The sequence below is a fragment of the Xenopus laevis genome, chromosome 5L (assembly GCF_017654675.1).
Source record: "Xenopus laevis strain J_2021 chromosome 5L, Xenopus_laevis_v10.1, whole genome shotgun sequence".
NCBI lineage: Eukaryota > Metazoa > Chordata > Amphibia > Anura > Pipidae > Xenopus > Xenopus laevis.
The window spans coordinates 17,101,420-17,121,520 of NC_054379.1; the positions used below are offsets into that span (position 1 = coordinate 17,101,420).

Sequence of the window (20,101 nt, forward strand, 5' to 3'; positions counted from 1 at the left end):
GTACCACTGGAACTATAGCAGGGTGACTGTTACCCCAATGTTTCTATATATCTGTAACCTTGTTATGAGCTAAGGGGGCCCAGGCTGAAGGTCAGTTAGGGGGAGATTTGGGGTGAGTATTTATTTCTGCCCTGGGTACCCCTGGAACTATAGCAGGGTGACTGTTACCCCAATGTTTCTATATATCTGTAACATTGTTATGAGCTAAGAGGGCCCAGCCTGAAGGCCAGTTAGGGGGAGATTTGGGGTGAGTGTTTATTTGTACCCTGGGTACCCCTGGAACTATAGCAGGGTGACTGTTACCCCAATGTTTCTATATATCTGTAACCTTGTTATGAGCTAAGGGGGTCCAGCCTGAAGGCCAGTTAGGGGGAGATTCGGAGCGAGTTCTTCAGCAGATTAAAGAAATAAAAGTGACCAGATAGAAACATTAACTATATTTATTTTTTCCCACCCTATAAGTGATACATTCACTAACTATATGAAAATAACAAAATAAATATGATATTTTAGTAAAATATTAGGATTCGAAATTCCTAAATCTACACGGTAATGCTGGGTAAAGGCTGCGCTTTATGTTAATGAAAAAAAAAAAAAAAGAAATCCTTTTCAATGGATAAATCCGTTCTGGCCAAATAGATCCATTTCAGCAGATGACTTCACTTCATACGATGCAGCAAAAACATCGGCAACGTGAAACAAAGAACTAGAAAAATGGGCTGAGAATGCGGTTAGTGATCAGTCAGGTGTCCAAGATGGACGTATAAAGTGTCTTGAATAAACCGCAAAGGGTTAAATAAAGGGTGCCACCTCATCAGTTCAGGTTCAGAGATCCTTCAGGCGTTTGCGAATGAATCTAAATGGCGGTTACACTCCGCTCGCAGGTATAAGACTTCCTCTATCTTAAAGCACCAATCAAAATCCTTCATATGGAAAAGACGCTGTTGCTTTCAAGTCATGCGGATCTGGAGATCTTGTGAAATTATTAGACCTAGTTTCTTCTGTGAAAAGTTTAATACTTCATATATGCAGGATCTTTACGCCAGAGATCTTTGCCTTGGCTTGATCCTTGGGTACAGCTGAAAAAAAAAAAAAATGTATTTGTGTTATAGCAAAATCCATTCTTTAACATCTGCTTAAAACAGGATACAACTATGCCTGCATCCCTATACAGAGGTAATGTATACATACAGAGGGCTGCTCCTGCTCAATTGTGCCAAGTACATAGAACTACAAAAAGCTGGTGTAGCCTAGTGCTGTTTCGCTGTAAGGTCTGAGGGCTGTTCCTGCTTAAACTATTTAAATTGATACATTTTGCCATCATGGCACTCAGCATTGGGAAATATGGCACAGGCTACCCTGCGATTAAAGGAGAACTAAACCCTAAAAATGAATAGGGCTAAAAATGCCATGTTTTATATACTGCACCAGCCTAAAGTTTCAGCTTGTCAATAGCAGCAATGATCCAGGGCTTCAAACTTGTCACAGGGGGTCACCATCTTGGAAAGTGTCTGTGACACTCACATGCTCAGTGGGCTCTGAGCAGCTGTTGAGAAGCTAAGCTTAGGGGTTGTCACTAATTATCCAGCAGAAATAAGCTTCCCTGGCTGTAATATAAGCTGATGCTACAGGTTTGCTGATTATTAAATTCTGATGCTAATTGCACTGGTTTCTGTGCTGCCATGTAGTAATTATCTGTATTAATTACTAATCAGCCTTATATTGTGACATTTCTATTCTATGTGTACTGTGTATTGTGAGTGGGTCCCTAAGCTCAGTAAGTGACAGCAGCACAGAACATGTGCAGTGAATCAGCAGAAAAGAAGATGGGGAGCTACTGGGGCATCTTTGGAGACACAGATCTTTACTTCTAAAGGGCTTTGGTTGCCTGGGGCTGGTACAGAAGCTCAAAACAATGTTCACATACCCCAAGCAGGTTGCGGGGGACGTATCCCTCCTTGTCATTTAACCGGGCCCACCACCACTCCGTCTCATCTTCATCTTCCCTGCGCAGGATGGTCATACAGTCTCCTTCCTTCAGAGCCATCTCATCGTCACTCTCTGCTTCATAGTCCCACAAGGTGTAGAGCACCCCCCGGTTCATAATGCCCATCTTCTCTTGGACACCTTGGGAAATACAAGACTTTGTTAATATACGGACCCTAGGAAATTCATTGGTTACATCCTTTCAATGGAAGTTGTAGTCGCAATTTCAACTTCAGGGTTTAAATCCCCCCTTTAAAAGCGTAACCGTTAGTATCTGCTAGGAAGTATTTTGCTGATCATTTTTCAGCTTAAAGCCAACAGAAAAAAACAGCAGCAACTCCCAGTGTGCCCAGATTCCAGGAACTCGCTGTGACAACTGCCTGCAGCTTCTGGCACAAACACGGGAACAACAACAATTGCCCTGAAATGCCCAACAGGCACTAGCTAGGAAAAAAAACATGCTAAATAAATTAACAACCTCTTATTTAATAGTGTTATTTACTTTTAGTCAATACACACAGCAGGCAAAGTTACAAGAGGCTCTTTATATCAAGCACTTCACTAGCCCTTTAAAGGAGAAACAAACCCTTAATAAAAAAACCCTACCCCCCTACCCTACATAGAGCCCCCCTCTTCCCCCCCCCCAGCCTAGCTGCTACCCTGGGCAAATGCCCCTAATTCTTTACTTACCCCTCCATGCAGCTTCTGTCCAGTGGAGTTCACGGCAGCCATCTTCTTCTCTTCGGCAATCTTCAGAATGAGACCGGCGTATCGGCGCATGCGCAGTTGGAGCAAATTTCTGTTCAGCGACAACTGCGCATATGCCGATAACATTTCCGAAGCACCGGTCTCATTCCAAAGATTACCAAATCAGCTAAAGATGGCTGCCGTGAACTCCGCTGGACAGAATCTGCACGGAGGGGTAAGTAAAGAGTTAGGTGGCTATAGACGTAGAGATCCACTCATTTGGCAACATCGCTCCTCAATATGCACACATTGAAGTGGGCGATATTGGGCTGATGTGATCATGGGCCCTAGGGCCCAACGATTGGATCATAATGGACCCGATACGGGCAGCGGGTTGCATACACGCATAGACGCAACCGCAATCCGATGGGATTTTTTAACTTGCCAGTTGAGATCTGCCCGAATTTCGGCCAGAGCCCGTCGGATGGCCCCACACATGGGCCAATAAACTGCCTACTTGGTCTGCCGGCAGCTTTTATCGGCCCGTGTATGGGGGCCTCAAGGGGCATTTGCCTATGGTAGCAGCTAGTCGGGGGGGGGGGTCTATGCAGGGTAGGGTTTTGTTTTTTTTAAGGGTTTGTTTCTCCTTTAAGAATTATGCAATTTTGTTTTGTTTGACTTGAGACGGTTGAAGTACAAAGAGGCTCAGGAATGTGGCCCCCAGCTTGAGAGGTCACTGAGCTCCCTGTGTGTTTCTGGGGCTGCTGCCAGAAAGGCAAAAAAGAGCATCGTTTCAGCACTTGAGATTCTCAGATTAAATTCCGTCCCGGGGCCGCTCAGTAACAGAACGTGTTTATTGGTGCATGTGTAGGGAATTTATAATATGCATGTGAGGTAAGAATTCATACTAAACACTAGCAGCCACCCAATCAAAACCCTCATTTCAATGTGATGGGACAAGGGAACATCACTGAACCAAATCACAGAGATGAACAAAGCAGGTGCCACAGACAGCAACATTGCAGCTCCTATTTAAACTAATAGCAATGAAAGATGATGTCTGTAAGCTGCATATAGTAGCATTACTATGCAGGAAATAATGATGTTATTAGAGTAGCAAAGGTGACACTATCTGCCAGATACAGCCATTTTTACATGTAAGTGGAAAGTCTTGCCCTTTAACTGAATCACAGAAAACTTGAGATCTTCTGCTTGTAAAATTTCAAACTGTTATCTTCGCCCCTGTAACACTGTATCTCATTTTACAATAAAGAAACTAGAATCAAAGGCTGACCATCTCCCTCCGTAATACTTTATCACTAGCCATAAAGATACTGGGAGTGATAGTTGTAGTCCCCCTCCATCATGTCCCCATATCTCAGAACTACCATAGAGAAACTAGGAACAAAGGCTGACCATCTCTATCCTTGTAACACACACCAGCCATAGAGATACTGGGAGTGCTTCCTGTAGTCCTCCATCTTTTTTCCCATATATACAAGAACCACCATAGATAAACTAGGAGCAAAGGCTGACGATCTCTATCCTTGTAACACACACCAGACTTAGAAATCTTCTTGTAGTCTGAAACATTGTATCTCACACCTACCATAAAGAAACTGGGAGCACTGGCTGTAGCCCTCCTCCATCTCCTCGCACTTGTCCGCAGCAGTCTGTCGATCACTGTAGGTTGTAGCAAACACAGCCGCTCCAGACTCTACCAGGAACTTACACACTTGCACGTTATTGCACGACGCGGCGCAGTGTAACGGGGTCCTGTAGAAAAGACAAAATATGGCCATTACAAATCTGTGTCAAAGTTTAATGATGAGAATATTCTAAGAAGAACCAGAGGTCAGGAGAAGAACCAGGTCAGGAGAAGAACTGAGCTTTTGCTGCTTACCAGCCATCACTGTCTGCTGCATTTACATTCACCCCAAACTGGACCAAGAACTTCACAATCTCGGTGTGACCGGCACACACTGCGTTATGCAGGGCTGTGATACCTTCATCATTAGGCTGGCTGGGATCATCAACCTGAAAGCAGAATTGAAATGATATTATTTACTCATATATTGAATATTATACAATCTGACATCCCATCACCTACATAAACATACAGAGCTCAGCAAGTGACTGCAAGTGAGCCAGATGCCTGGGTCTGACCCTGTATTAGCATCAGGCAATTCCTTGCTTCCTTGATCAGTTTAATCTAAGCGGGAAGGGTGGTGCCAAGCACTTTGTGGGGATAGGAGTAGGTACTTGGCAAGAAAACAGAGCTTCGATGTTGGCACCTTACCTCATAGATTATTCTCTGTACAAGGTCGAATTCACCTTCTAAAGATGAATCAAGGAGCAAAGCCAGTGGGTTAAATTTCACTCTCATTCCATGACTAATTCGCTCAGATCCATTCTTCCTCAGGTTCGTCCTTTTACCCTGGGAGAAGAAACACTATTAATGACCACACTCCATGCTGTGCAAATACAAACTGAGACTGGGGGGTGGAACACAGATTTTGTGACACAAAGCCCTTTGAATGAAAAAGGAACTCTTTATACAGGGTGCACACGCTTGGTTATTGGTTTACTAGAATAAACCCAACCTTCCATAGATCAAAATGACATGTTCATTAATGAGAACCCAGGGACAGACAGCCAGTATTACATCCACTTTCATAAATATTAAACTCTTTATGTTTATTAAAGAACTAAAGCTCAAAGGTTTTGCTACAAGTGATCTTATGTATTTCTGCATAATGCAGACTTTTAATGAAGATTTGTGCCTCTGAAGATGCCCTGTAGCCTCCCCATGTTTTCGGATGACTTACAGCACGGGCTCTGGGCTGCTCCAGGCTGATTAGTAATTAGTTTAGGGTCTCATTACATGGCACAATAGAAACCAGTGCATTCAGTATATTTATCAACAATGAGCCCCGTGTCATCAGCTACAATAAAGGGAGTATCCAAAAGGGACCTACTGTAATTTTAACTCCAATAATACAGAGAGCATTCTACACTTGTACTGCAGATCCTATTTATTCTTTGAGTTGAGAGAATAATATACCCAACTGGTGGTTTTCCTACTGCAAAGAGTCCCAGCATCCTTTGCTAGCCAGTTACTACATATATCAGGCATTAACAGGTCATGAAAAATTGCAGAGTGTTGGCTAATAAAGCCTAAATGAGCCTCAAGTAGTACTTACAGGAGGAAGAGAGAAATGGCCAGTGATCTCTGGAGGTCGCATGTTGGATAGATCTTCAACCAGACTGTCTTGTTCCCCAGAGGTGGGATAAGGAGGGGGAGGATATGGGGGGTACTCCTCTATGAATGCGTCAGGGGGCTGGGGTGTAACTACATTCAGCTCTTCCGGAGGAGGTGGAGGGGGGAGAATATCCCCAGGGATCCCCTCAGGTACACAGTCAGGACCCAGCACTGGCGACAATAATTCGATTTCTTCCGGAATCACAATTGGATCTCTTGTTTCAGGCTCAAGAACCTGTAGGGAAGTAGCACTTTCCTCATGAAATTCTACTTCCTCGTCTGCAGTCACATGTACCTCTTGGCCCTCCCCAGAGTTCTCAGAGATGGGTTCCACAGGGCTTTGCTTAGGGGCAGATATAGTCTCCATTGCAGCCAGAGTAGTCCTCTGGTACAAAAGCTTCTGAATATTTGGTCCATTGGGGCCCTCGGGCTCCGTGATAGAGCTCCTCTTCTTTAGTGGTCTGGGTGCATTATAAAGTTTCTTTCTTAATGCTTCCAAGTCAGCATCACTCTGGTTCCGGTAGGGATTGGAAAGGAATGGTAAGAGTTTTGTAGGGCTAAGTGGGCGAGGAATTCTCTCAGTCTCTTGGCTTTCCTGGCCAGTCACTGGGGTATCACCCTCTGGCTCAGGGCTGTTTGATTTAACTCGCCCATCTATACAAGTGCTGTCTGCCAATTGGTTCATTGTCTGCTGGCTCTGGGATCCATTAAGGACTGGTTTGCCATACACTACAATTAAAGAAAACAGTGGATATTTTATTTATATACTAAAGCCTGAGATATACACAAGACAATCAAAGCAATACTTTTACTCCAAAATGTCAATGTTTCCAATACTTCCATTTAGTCATGCTGTTATGTAATAAGTGGGGTTCAGAGAGATCAGTCACACCACAGAAGTAGGGGATTTTATCTTATAGCTAGAATCTCAGCCATAAAGCAAGGCAGGGCTTGCTGCTAACAATGGGGATCAGATAGGATCTGTACAGCCACTGGGACAGAATGTTCTGTTATACAGATAGCTAGAATCTCAGCTGCCATAAAGCAGGGCAGGACTGCTGCTTACAATGGGGATCAGATAGGATCTGTGCAGCCACTGGGACAGAATGTTCTGTTATACAGATAGCTAGAATCTCAGCTGCCATAAAGCAGGACAGGACTGCTGCTTACAATGGGGATCAGATAGGATCTGTGCAGCCACTGGGACAGAATGCTCTGTTATACAGATAGTTAGAATCTCAGCTGCCATAAAGCAGGACAGGACTGTTGCTTCCAATGGGGATCAGATAGGATCTGTGCAGCCACTGGGACAGAATGCTCTGTTATACAGATAGCTAGAATCTCAGCCATAAAGCAGGGCAGGACTGCTGCTTAAGTCCAAGGGTTGCCAGCACTCTCGATAAAGTTGCTTGAATTTGCCTGGGTGCAGTGCCAATAAATTATCCATAACTACTACAAGAAGGTCCGCACTCTCAGGACTTATAAAAATGATAATATTTATTATAAATGACTAACGTTTCAGCTAGGTCCCTAGCCGTACTTTGAGAAAGGCTAGGGACCTAGCCGAAACGTTAGTCATTTATAAAAAATATTATGATTTCTATAGTCTTATATACAATATTTATACTCTGATAATTTAGAAAAGCAATACTGTACCACTGGAGAAGGGTTGTCTCGTCTGGGATCGGGAGAGGGCGCCTTGCACAGTGTAATTCTTCCCGGGGTTTTGTTGCTGTGTGTACATGGAGTAAATGGAGCTTGCAGCGACTGTCTGGGGCTTGCGGAAGGGTGGAGGAGGGGGTTCCTTAACAGGTTGAGGGGTAAAAGGACGTACTGCTACAGCTGGTGGGTTATCCACTTTGGGTGCAGGGACAGACTCAGGGTTTATTGGGTTGGGAACTCTTGCTTGCTGGGCTGCCCTTTGCTTGTTTCCTTGTAGTGAAGCAGGAGGCTTCTGGGAACTGATATCAGACTTGGGATCAGTTACAGGGGGCTGGCCGGGAGGGCCATATTGATTAAGGCTGATCTGTTTTGGTTTAGATGGTACAGGTGGAGGTACTTTTGTCACTCCTTTTGTCACAGCCTGAAAAGTAAGCAAACAATGTTTCATTACTTGAGGATTAATTAAGTTTAAATCAACTACAATCATTTTATGAGCTTCACACATTCAATCATTAGGATCTGTATTTCCCAGGATACCTGTGGGTCTCTCAGGAGGTCCTCGCTACTCTGATTTTTACGCAGCGTTCCATAATTTGGAGGCCCAGGAGGAGGCACGACAGAATCAAACATTGAACATGGTCGAGTCTTCTTATCTTTTTCTGCACTCCCAGCTGGAAATAAAATATTGGACTCAATCAACAGAAATTCCTAAATGCAGAATTGTTTCTAGTTCTTTCTAAAACATATTCTATGCAAAAGCAGCCCCTATAAGATATATTGGATCATTCATCTGACACCCAACTCCTGCATGAAGAGAAACAGATGCCGAGAGAGGAATAGTGAAGATAAACGTGATTATTTCAGAAACAGTCGAGAATATTTAGTTTCTTCTTTCAGTATGCTGAAGCTTTTATTACATTTTTACATAGTTCCCCTTTAAAATCATCTAAGGAAGGATGCTGCAATGGACTCCCACCTGCACACTTACCCTGTCCAGCAGTGCCGAGAGCGCCTTTGGCTGTTCCCCGGATATCACCATTTGCATCACTCCAATTAGTGCCGCCAGGCTGGGGTTTGATACTGTACCCACCTGAACCTAGTTAATGTAAATGACAGAAACAAACATTACAAAAAGGCCAGTTTATTCCTAAATGAGCACATTTCTGGCTACATTCCACATAAAAAAACAAAAAAAAAAAACATTTGCTTCAAACTGAAGCCAGCATAAATCCCCTGAGGTTGTACAAGCAGCAGCAGCAGCAGTTGGGATCACAATGAAGTGATGCTCCAGTTTCTTCACTAGAAGTGAATGAAAGGGCTCATATACAATACAACTACACGTTTATCAGTTTATAAGGTAAATGCCCAGAGGAGCTCCACCAAGGGGATTTTAATAAAAGCTTGTGTAGGTTAAGCTTTCAAAACCAAAATAAAAGCATTTGGTTGGTTCATTGTTCTCTCGTAATTGTTTTATTTCTTCAGGATATTGTGTCAGCTCTTCCCAGTCATAACAGGATTTATAAGCTAAAGTACCAGTAAAAGTCAGATGATGGCACATTGCAGCGCATATTTATTGGGCAAGTTGTTCTGGGGTATTATACATGGAATTGGCACTGTATTTATCCTGCCATGTGTTCTGGGGTATTATACATGGAATTGGCACTGTATTTATCCTGCCATGTGTTCTGGGGTATTATACATGGAATTAGCACTGTATTTATCCTGCCATGTGTTCTGGGGTATTATACATGGAATTACCACTGTATTTATCCTGCCGTGTGTTCTGGGTTATTATACATGGAATTGGCACTGTATTTATCCTGCCATGTGTTCTGGAGTATTATACATGGAATTAGCACTGTATTTATCCTGTCGTGTGTTCTGGGGTATTATACATGGAATTGGCACTGTATTTATCCTGCCATGTGTTCTGGGGTATTATACATGGAATTGGCACTGTATTTATCCTGTCGTTTGTTCTGGGGTATTATATATGGAATTAGCACTGTATTTATCCTGCCATGTGTTCTGGGGTATTATACATGGAATTAGCACTGTATTTATCCTGTCATGTGTTCTGGGGTATTATACATGGAATTGGCACTGTATTTATCCTGCCATGTGTTCTGGGGTATTATACATGGAATTGGCACTGTATTTATCCTGTCGTTTGTTCTGGGGTATTATACATGGAATTGGCACTGTATTCATCCTGCCATGTGTTCTGGGGTATTATACATGGAATTGGCACTGTATTTATCCTGCCATGTGTTCTGGGGTATTATACATGGAATTGGCACTGTATTTATCCTGTCGTGTGTTCTGGGGTATTATACATGGAATTAGCACTGTATTTATCCTGTCATGTGTTCTGGGGTATTATACATGGAATTGGCAATATTATCCTGCTGTGTGTTCTGGGGTATTATACATAGAACTGGCACTGTATTTATCTGCCATATGTTCTGGGGTATTATACATGGAATGGGCACTGTATTTATCTGCCATATGTTCTGGAAATTATACATGGCAATAGATGTATCCTGCCACGTGTTTTGTGTAAATCATATGCACGAGTTACTTTAATTAGTTTTCCCAAAGACTTAAATCACCCTCTGCCTATGAACACTGCCAATAATGACAACATGAAGCACTAATGAACCGTATAAAGATGGCCACAACCAAGGTAATATTTTAACATACATATTATGGCAGATAATTATAGCAGAAATTAAAAAAAAAAAAAAAATAATACCTAAAAGTGCTGAAAAGAACAAGAGAAGTCATTTTACAATAGCAGATTTAAATTACATTTAATTTAGGGTGATGTAGTTATGTTCTAAAGCAATTTGCACATTAAAACAGTGCTCCAATTTAAAATGTAAACTTGTTGCTATGGACCTACAGGCCCTAGTAGTCAGGCAGTGGACTGAATGACAAACTGGTAGAGAAGCAAGAGAGGAGCTGAATACCTACCCTGTGAATTTTTGCCCTGGGATGCAGTCCTCATGTTGGGCAGCGTTTGGGATTTCAGTGGCACATCAGGTACTTGCGTAGTGCTGGTCCCTTCAGGGAACGCTGGCTTAACAACCAGCTCCGGCCTGGTGGAGGGGCCCCTGGGCATTGTGGCCGACTGAATGTAAGGGCCCACAGCAGCCACTCTGCTGAGAGTGCTCACTACCTGCTGAGGTAGATTCCCATCAGATGAAATCTAAATTAAAGAAAGGTTGCAAGCTTTTCAACACAAAAATGCAATAAAATAGAAGAAATGCAAAAAAATAAAAAATCAGCAAAAAATAAATAAAAAAAAGCAGAGCAAGGGACAGAACCCATAACCAAAAGTACTGGAATCTATAAAGCTGAAATCCAGCAAACCCCCCAAAATGATACTGGAAGCACAGAGCTAATACCATGCTTTAAGCATGACAAGACTGTAATCTTCCATGATATATATCTATCTATATAAATTCAGATACAGCTCATACAGCGCATGTACAGAAGGCTGAACAACAAGGAGCAAATACTATTCTTTCATAGCTGTGAAACATTATAATACATACTATGTTACTGCTAATTCATTAAGAACACCCTGACTAATAAAGATATGCAGGTCATTCACCTAAAGGGCCCCATGCCCTCAAATTGAGATTTAGAGCATTTACAGAAGCAGGCTGTTGCTCCAGAATTTAATTTGTACCTATTTCACAATAGTTTTATGGTATCTCTATGTACAGGCTATGATCAAACTTAGGGGCTGTCTCTGCTGAATTGTGCTTAGAACAGGGGAATACCTATGCTGCCATAGTTTTATGGGTTATCTCTGTACAGACTATGAGCAAACTTAGGGGGCTGTTCCTACTGAATTGTGCTTAGTACAGGGGAATACCTATGCTGCTATAGTTTTATGGTACCTCTCTGTAGATTATGAGCACACTTAGGGGCTGTTCCTGCTGAATCATGCTTAGCACATCCTTCATGCTACCTATGCTAACCAAATTTTGTTCTATGTGACTGTACAGCTTTTGAAAAAAACCTAGTGAGCTGCTCGTTGTTGGGGAGGAGTATTAAAACCCTTGGAAAAACAAACGCACCAGTGTTGTCCTGGCTAGCCTGCAAGTTAAGAAATGGCTGTGAGGTTATTAAATTAGCCCCATAATAAGACTACAACTACCAGTATCCCCAGGCAAACATATCTGCTCAGCAGATGCTAAAAGTTGCAGTTGAACAGCAGCTACAAAGCTGTACATATATTTTTGTAGAGCGCCCCCACGATGCACAGACCACTCTAAAGCAGCCACTCCCCATAAGAACTCAGCTAGGGTGTTGCACTTACCGGTACGTTTTCCTTTTGTTGCAGGGCCACCTTCTTCTTCCACAGGCGCTCACGCAGCTCATTCACACGTTTGTCCATGGCTGCGACCTCGGCGTTGCGCTTGTTCAGATTCTCCCTGTGCTGCTGCAGCTTGGCATTCTGCTCCTGATTCAGCTTGTTCCTCAGCTGGGGGAAACAAAAATGACTTGAGGACTAACGCTGCCAAGGCTGAAGCAGACAAAGCTACGCATGCTAATCTGGGCCCTCCGCACACACACACACAGGGACTCTTTATTCCTGCATTACAGAGAACACTGGGAGGTTTCTCGTGCAAGGAGCGCTCATCCAGAGCTTCCTCTCTATAAAGGGCCCTGTGCTGGGCCTTACCCACAATGCACTGGGAGCACTACGCTGCTAACAAAAAGGCAACTATAATTCTATGTGACAGCACAGAGGGCAGGCTTGCAGTTGGCAACTCAGTCACGAGGGGACAGATATTAAAGGGGAAATTAAGGGCATATTTACAAGGTTATAGTGATTCTATCATGACTTCTATGGTGTCGTTTCTATTTCTAAATGACACTGTTTACACTGCAAATAATTCACGCTACAATATAAAATGTAATTCCTGAACCAGCAAGTGTATTTTTTTAGTTGTAATATTGGTGTGTAGGTGCATCTCAGATCATTTTACCTGGTCATGTGCTTTCAGAAAGAGCCAGCACTTTAGGATGGAACTGCTTTCTGGCAGGCTGTTGTTTCTCCTACTCAATGTAACTGAATGTGTCGCAGTGGGACCTGGATTTTACTATTGAGTGCTGTTTTTAGATCTACCAGGCAGCTGTTATCTTGTGTTAGGGAGCTGCTATCTGGTTACCTTCCCATTGTTCTGTTGTTAGGCTGCTGGGGGGGGGGGGTAAAATCACTCCAACTTGCAGTACAGCAGTAAAGAGTGAAGTTTATCAGAGCCCAAGTCACATGACTGGGGGCAGCTGGGAAACTGACAATATGTCTAGCCCCATGTCAGATTTCAAAATTAAATATATAAAAAAAGAAATCTGTTTGCTCTTTTGAGAAACGGATTTCAGTGCAGAAGTCTGCTGGAGCAGCACTATTAACTGATGCATTTGAAAAAAATAATTCAAGTTTCAAACTGGAAAAACTAAGCACAAACAAAACTTCAGAAACAGATAACATCACTCCTTAGTATAAATGATATGTTTCACTATTCCATTATGTTGGATATTTCAAAAAGAAAAGGAGAGACTTAACCCTACGTAGAAATGCATTATATTTTCTCTTTAATTTATTATTATATGTCCCCCCCATCCCAGCTCTTCTGGACTGCATCTTCCTTTAGACATTGGCTCAAGCAGATGCTATTGAACTAGGAAACTCTCAGGGTTTTTGGGAGTTGTAGTCCAAAAGCATCTGTGGTAATGCATAAATTCCTTGAGCCTGTGCAGCTCTTACTTTTAAGCTATTACCACAAACCGGATTGATTTATAAATATGTGCCACACTTGTCAAGCATCACTGTACTGCTGTATCTCCACCCAAACCCGCAACGGATTCACGTAAAGTTCATTTGCCCCCAATAACACCCCCCGCCAATCACTATGAAAAACATGTGCAAAGCAAAAAAAATATATAGTTTTCCCTGGGTACCTGAAGTTCTTTATACAGTCTATCGAGCTCAGAAACGGCCGTCTGGTTGTCATGGTAACCCTCAATCCGTCCATTCTTCAGCATTTCCAACTGGCGGCTAAGCTCTTCCACCTTGGACACGGCTGCCGTAAGCTCCTTCTGTTTCTGCTGGAACAGGTTACTTATCTGCTCAATTTCCTCCACTGGCACAAGAGAGAAAAAAAAAAGGGGGGGGTGTAAACTGCACTGCTGATTGGTTGCATTTTTGTGTCATTTGGGGAATTAAAAGCAAAAGAAACAGAGAATGAAGAAGCAGCCAATTACTTACCCAGTCTCCCGTTACTGATGCGTTTCCGCTCCACGTGGCCCTTCAGGGCTCGCACTTTCTTCAGCTTGGCCTCTTGGTTCTCTGCAATATCTCGGAGCCTCTTTAGCTTCTCCTGCTCGTTGGCTTGCTGCTGCTTCTGGTCTTGCTGCTTCAGATACTTCAGCCTCTGCTCCTACATTATTAAAAAAAACTCAGTCCAATCCATTGCAACAGTCTTATATTAAACTGCCACTTTAAACATCTGAACTGCTCTCCTTCACAAAGATGGCTGCTAACTTCCTCTTGAGTTCAGGAACCAACCAGGTCTCAGATTCCAAAAACATGGCTGGTGGTACTTTATCTATGGTCTGAAGTTCTGAGGGATTACAGTGTCCCAGCTCAAAGGACTGTTGCACTGGAGGAGCTGCTGTCTCCCCAATAAAAGAACCCTCTTAGTTTAAAGGAACAACAACACCAAAAAAGAAAGTGTTTTAAAGTAATGAAAATATCATGTGCTGTTGCCCTGCACTGATAAAACTGATGTGTTTGCTTCAGAAACACTACTATAGTTCATATAAACAAGCTGCTGTGTAGCAATGGCGGAAATTGAAAAAAGTCTACATGGCACAGGTTAAATAGTGTATAACAGATAACACCATTATGTTCTACAGAGCTTATCTGCTGTATAACCTGAGCCTTTTCTCCTTTAAATGGCTCCCTCATTGCTATACAGCAGCTTATTTATATAAACAATAGTAATGTTTCTGAAGCAAACACACCAGTTTTACCAGTGCAGGGCAACACTGCATTATATTTTTATTACTTTAAAAATGGGGTCCCCAACCTTTTTTAACCGTGAGCCGCATTCAAATGTAAAAAGAGTTGGGGAGCAACACAAACATGAAAAAGTCTCTTTGGATGATAAGTAAGGGCTGTGATTGGCTAGCTGGTAGCCCCTATGTGGACTGGCAGCCTACAGGAGACTCTACTTGCCACTTTACTTAGTTGCTATGTGATTAAAACTCGCTTTCAAGCTTGGAATTCAAAAATAGCACCTGCTTTGAGGACCCTGAGAGCAACATTCAAGGGGTTGGAGAGCAACATGTTGTTCACGAGCTACTGGTTGGGGATCACTGCTTAAACACTCATTTTTTGACGTGACTGTCCCTTTAAAGGCAGCGACAGGACTGCAACCCAGTGATAACCCATGTCCTTGAGGCTGAAGTCAATGGGCAGAAGTTCTTTTTGTGGGGCTAAATATGGTTATGTGGGCCCCTCATCTGCAGAGCGTATTTGTGGTTTTAAAAGCCAACTATTAATCTAAGTTCCACCTATACAGCTCTGTAAATAATCAAATTCATTATATAGGCAGAATGCCAAAGCAGATGGTTCTATTCTTACCTGCTGTGATAAGGAATTAATTATGAAACTATCAACGGTGTCCTAGAGCTGACAAACACATGCTTCTTTCCTACAAGCTGAGCTGGAGATATAAAAGATCTGCCATGGACAGTTCAACCCAACTTAAAGGGGAACTATCGCAAAAATGAAAATTTAATAACAGCTTCCTCATACTGAAACATTCTAAATACAATCAATTAAATATTCTAACATTCCCAACATTTTGGAAATAAAAAGAATGACAAAAAAAAGTTGGTGCACAATTTTTTGGATTATGCCAATTTTTGTGGCCACACCCCTAATTACCATGTTCATTTTACAAAATTTGGCAGGTTATGAAAGTTTGAACATATTTCTGTGGTTTTTTTTTTCCAGTTATTCCAGTTTTGATAATGAAGTGAATTGCCCTTTAAGCTGTGAGTCTTAAGTTTTCCCAAGGGACCTGTTATCTTATATTGTTACAATTACTTATTTGCTTATCTTGAAATTGTTACAAAAGTATCTTATCTGTTGCTCTGGCTTTTGGCAGAGAGCCCAGAACAGCCAATTAAGTTAGAAACTGTTTATTTTTCTGGCTGTTGTGCACAGAAAAAACAGGACTTTCCAGAGGGACTGTGGGTTGAGCTGTCAAAAGAGGGAATGTTCCTCTAAAAACAGGACAGTTGGGAGGTATGCATTGTTTTTGAAATAATCAGGTTTATATTCACTATTCCTCTCTCAGCATCTGTTTCTCTTCATTCTGTCTTCATGCAGCAGTTGAGTGTCAGATGAATGATCCAATATATCTTATAGGGGGGCTTCCTTTCCTAGCAGATGTATTAGAGCTCACTCAAATAACGGATACCAGAACGAACAAAGTAACTGCCTTTTGCACAGATTCTGCATGTAGAGAGACAGGATTTCTGGTGATTTTAATAGAGGGTGCTCTAATACATCTTCAAGGCAAAGGGAGCCCCCCCCCCTCCTTTAAGATATATTCATTCATCGGACACCCAACTCCGGAATGATGACAGAATGAGGAGAAACAGACGCTAAGAGGGGAATAGTGAAGATAAATGATTATTTCAGAAACGGTACAGAATTTGATTGTATTTAGAAAGTTTATTATTTCAGCATGCTGAAGCGAACATTACATTTTCACGATTGTTCCCCTTTAAGATCTTTGGCCAACCAGGTCACAGGCACTTGTGGTGGGCAACAATGTTCACATCTGGCTATTGATACTATTAATAATTATCAGTGAAAATTGGCCAAAGAAGCAACCCTGCTGATCACTGCAGATTCTTGCTAGACACGAGCACAAGATGACGAAAGCAAAAGCAAACAAACATGGCTGAATGAGGAAACACTAACCTTGGTGGCCAACATCCGTTGCTGAGCTTCAATCTGCTGCTGCTGCCTGGCAGCCATCTCCTGCAGCTCTGCTAGAGTCATGTCCATCCTAGGGCCATTTACCTGCAATTAAATCAAAAGTGTAAAGAGTATTGAGATTTGTTCTTATCCCAATAATTATGAAGTAGGCCTCCCTCTCGCATGTACCTACCCCGTTCTCCATTTTTCGCTCGCTAGGCATCTTCACACCGTTCCTTTTAGCATTCGGGTCGTGGACTCTCTGAACATTCACTGTAATAGAAGAATGGAATGGACTGGTCATTTAAAAAAAATCTTTTTATGGGTTATAGCAGGAGTGCCTATAAGTTACTAATGCAAGGTCTACTTTTAATGATGTCTTATTAGGATCTACATCCATAAAAGCATTGTTAGTATTCTGTTCCATGGAAAATATTACTAAAATACTGATTAATGGGAAAATGTATATTGCTATATTTAACAAACAAATATTTCTTAGGTAACCACATAATAAATATCTGAATGAAAAGCATGAAAACAGGAGGGTGATATAGACAAGCGGTTTGCTGACAGTGTCTTGAGATCTACTGATCACCAGCTAAAGGTTTACTGGTAGATCCCAATCTTTCTTTTGGGCACCCCTGGTTTATAGTTTTATTGGTTTGGGCAGAGTCAGACTGAACCGGCAGGACACAGAGAAAAAAAAAAAAAAAAAAAAGTGGGCCTCTTCGACCATGATCAGCTCCCTACTCAGACTATGGGTGCTGCCCTCTTACCTCTCACCCAGGCCCAATTACGACCACAAAAAGAATAAGGATCATGGGGTGGGGGGGTTTTTGTGTCCCAGAGGCAGCAGCCTTAGTGGGCAAGGACCCCCCCAGCCTGATGCTGGGTTTGGGTTTACATTGCCTTTAAATCACTATATAAGAAATTATGAGCGTAGACTCAAGGTTGGGGTTGTTTTCTCTGGAAAAAAGGCACTTGTGAGGGGACATGATTACACTTTACAAGTACATTAGAGGACATTATAGACAAATAGCAGGGGAACCTTTTACCCATAAAGTGGATCACCGTACCAAAGGCCTCCCCTTTAGACTAGAAGAAAAGAACTTTCATTTGAAGCAACGTAGGGGGTTCTTCACAGTGAGGACAGTGCAGGGCCGGAACTAGGGGTAGGCAGAGTAGGCACATGCCTAGGGCGCAAAGCTGGGGGGGCGCCAGGCACGTACCTGCGCGCACACCATTTGTTTAGTACTGACCCACTTAGGGTATTAATAATCCTCTACAATGAATTTGACAATGAGAAGTAACTTGTACATATATTCATATAAAGGGAACGAGGAATGAAAGGTCTGAGAAACCCGAATTTCTGTTAATCTTTCCACAAGCACATGGATCAATCAGTTATCTAGAAAGGTGGAGCATTTACTGTAATGCACAAATAGGTTTTAATTGCTTGCAAAGGCTGCTCCACCCAATAAACACATCCCACCTTGCCTTAAAGAGAACATATACTCAATTGCCCTTCTGTTTGCCTTACAGTACAGTATGTAGGTACAGCTATGGGATTTGTTATCTGGAAACCCGTTATCCAGAAAGCTCCAAATTACAGAAAAGTCTCCAATAAACTCAGTTTTATCCAAATAATCCAATTTTTAAAAAAGTTTTTCCCGAGCATTCTGTATTAGAGGTTCTATAGCTGTATATATTTTTATTTATACATAGAAGGGACCTGCCATATTGTTTTCCTTAGAGAGTGCAGTATAGCTTTTGCATATCCAGAACACTCCTCTGCTTGCACACTATTAACATCTGTTGAAGTGGTCTACATAATGTTCTATATAGAATTGCACCATTCAGTGTTAATAACAAGCACACGTGTTTCTCTTCTATTGGGAAGACTGTTTCACGGGAACAAGTTTGGCTCCCATGAGGACCTGTGACAACACCTTATGCAGTGATCCCCAACCAGTAGCTCGCGAGCAACATGTTGCTCTCCAACCCCTTGGATGTTGCTCTCTGTGTCCTCAAAGCAGAAGCTTATTTTTGAATTCCAGGCTTGGAAGTAAGTTTTAATTGCATAAAAACTAAGTATAGTACCAAGTAGAGCCTCTTGTATACTGCCAGTCCACATAGGGGCAACCAAAGAGCCAATCACAGCCCTTATTTGGCACCCAAGGGACTATTTTATGCTTGTGTTGCTCTCCAACTCTTTTTACATTTGAATGTGGCTCACGGGTAAAAAAAGGTTGGGGACCCCTGCCTTATTGCCTTAGGGCCAGGGTTGTAATGTAATGTAATGTAATATGGGACCCTCTTTGCAGGCTTGGCCTTGCCTCTGATTAACAGAACCCCTGCCCTTGCTTTAGGAAGCTCCACTCATTTCAGGCACGCAGGCACTGGACAGGACTCTTGCCCGACACCCGTCAGACGGTGGCATAGAATTTCAAATTTTTGGTGTAGACCCAACTGTTTGGTACATACTTCAAGTACACAAATAAGAAGAACTGCATTAAAGGAGAATTCAACCCTAAACTTAAAAAAACACTACCCCCTTCCCTACATAGACCCCCTCCTCCCGCCAGCCTAAGCATTACCCTGGGAAAATACCCCTAACATTTTACTTACCCCCTCGGTGAAGATTCAGGCATCAGAGTTTACGGGCGCCATCTTCTTCTCTTTCGAAATCTTCGGAATGAGACCAGCATGTCGTCGATGCGCAGTTGGAGCAATTTTCTGTTTTGCGATAACTGCGCCTGCGCAAAAACTGACGAAAATTGTCAAAGCGACGGTCTCATTGCGAAGATTAAACGTCTGAAGATGGCGTCCGTGAACTCCAATGCCTCAATCTGCACCGAGGGGTAAGTAAAACGTTATGGGCATTTGCCCGGGGTAACGCTTAGGCTGGCGGGAGGAGGGATGGGGGTCTATGTAGGGAAGGGGGTAGGGGTTTTTTAGGGTTGAATTCTCCTTTAAGGAGTATGATCTGGTAAGGAGCCAGCTACATGGCAGCTAAATGTGTAGCAATAAACGACACTGCACTATTACAGTTCAACCTATTGCTGCAGTGCCCTGTGGCCATTAATAAAGCTTAGGTGGGGCAGCACCCCCTAGACTACACCTCCGCCTGCAGTAACTCACGCTTGTCTGGCTGCACTGCTGCAGGCACTTAAAGGGCAAGTCAACGGCAAAATAAAAATTTGCCTAATAAAAGAATACACAATTATTGACAGCGGCAGCATTTGCACAGCTTGGTTCCCCAGCAAAGACAGATCTGTTTATCAGCTGCCTTGTCTTACATTGTATCAAAAGTCTGAGCCACCAGTGCAGAGAACACACACACACACAGACCTTGAAACCAAGGAAATTTTGGAATTACGCTGTATTGCTAAATTGCTTAGAATTAGGATTCCTTTGATGATCTGTATTAAATGCAGTTACTGCTGATGCCATTCTATCTCTTTCTTCTTTTCTCCTCTTTACTGTTA

General features: G+C 42.5%; 1 protein-coding gene across 3 annotated transcripts in view; it reads right to left on the reverse strand.

Moving 5' to 3' along the window:
* Window positions 1-425: 425 nt before the first annotated feature.
* tp53bp2.L (tumor protein p53 binding protein 2 L homeolog) overlaps window positions 426-20,101 on the reverse strand; it is a 35,678-nt gene continuing 16,002 nt past the window's right edge. For all 3 annotated transcript variants that reach the window (NM_001093615.1, XM_041562223.1, XM_018261981.2), the window contains 15 exon segments: window positions 426-1,079; window positions 1,928-2,127; window positions 4,283-4,449; window positions 4,577-4,710; window positions 4,973-5,110; window positions 5,877-6,664; window positions 7,592-8,018; window positions 8,135-8,268; window positions 8,586-8,693; window positions 10,574-10,808; window positions 11,931-12,095; window positions 13,577-13,758; window positions 13,884-14,055; window positions 16,617-16,718; window positions 16,807-16,886. In NM_001093615.1, coding sequence (NP_001087084.1) covers window positions 1,038-1,079; window positions 1,928-2,127; window positions 4,283-4,449; window positions 4,577-4,710; window positions 4,973-5,110; window positions 5,877-6,664; window positions 7,592-8,018; window positions 8,135-8,268; window positions 8,586-8,693; window positions 10,574-10,808; window positions 11,931-12,095; window positions 13,577-13,758; window positions 13,884-14,055; window positions 16,617-16,718; window positions 16,807-16,886 — 3,074 coding nt within the window. In that variant the 3' untranslated portion in view covers window positions 426-1,037.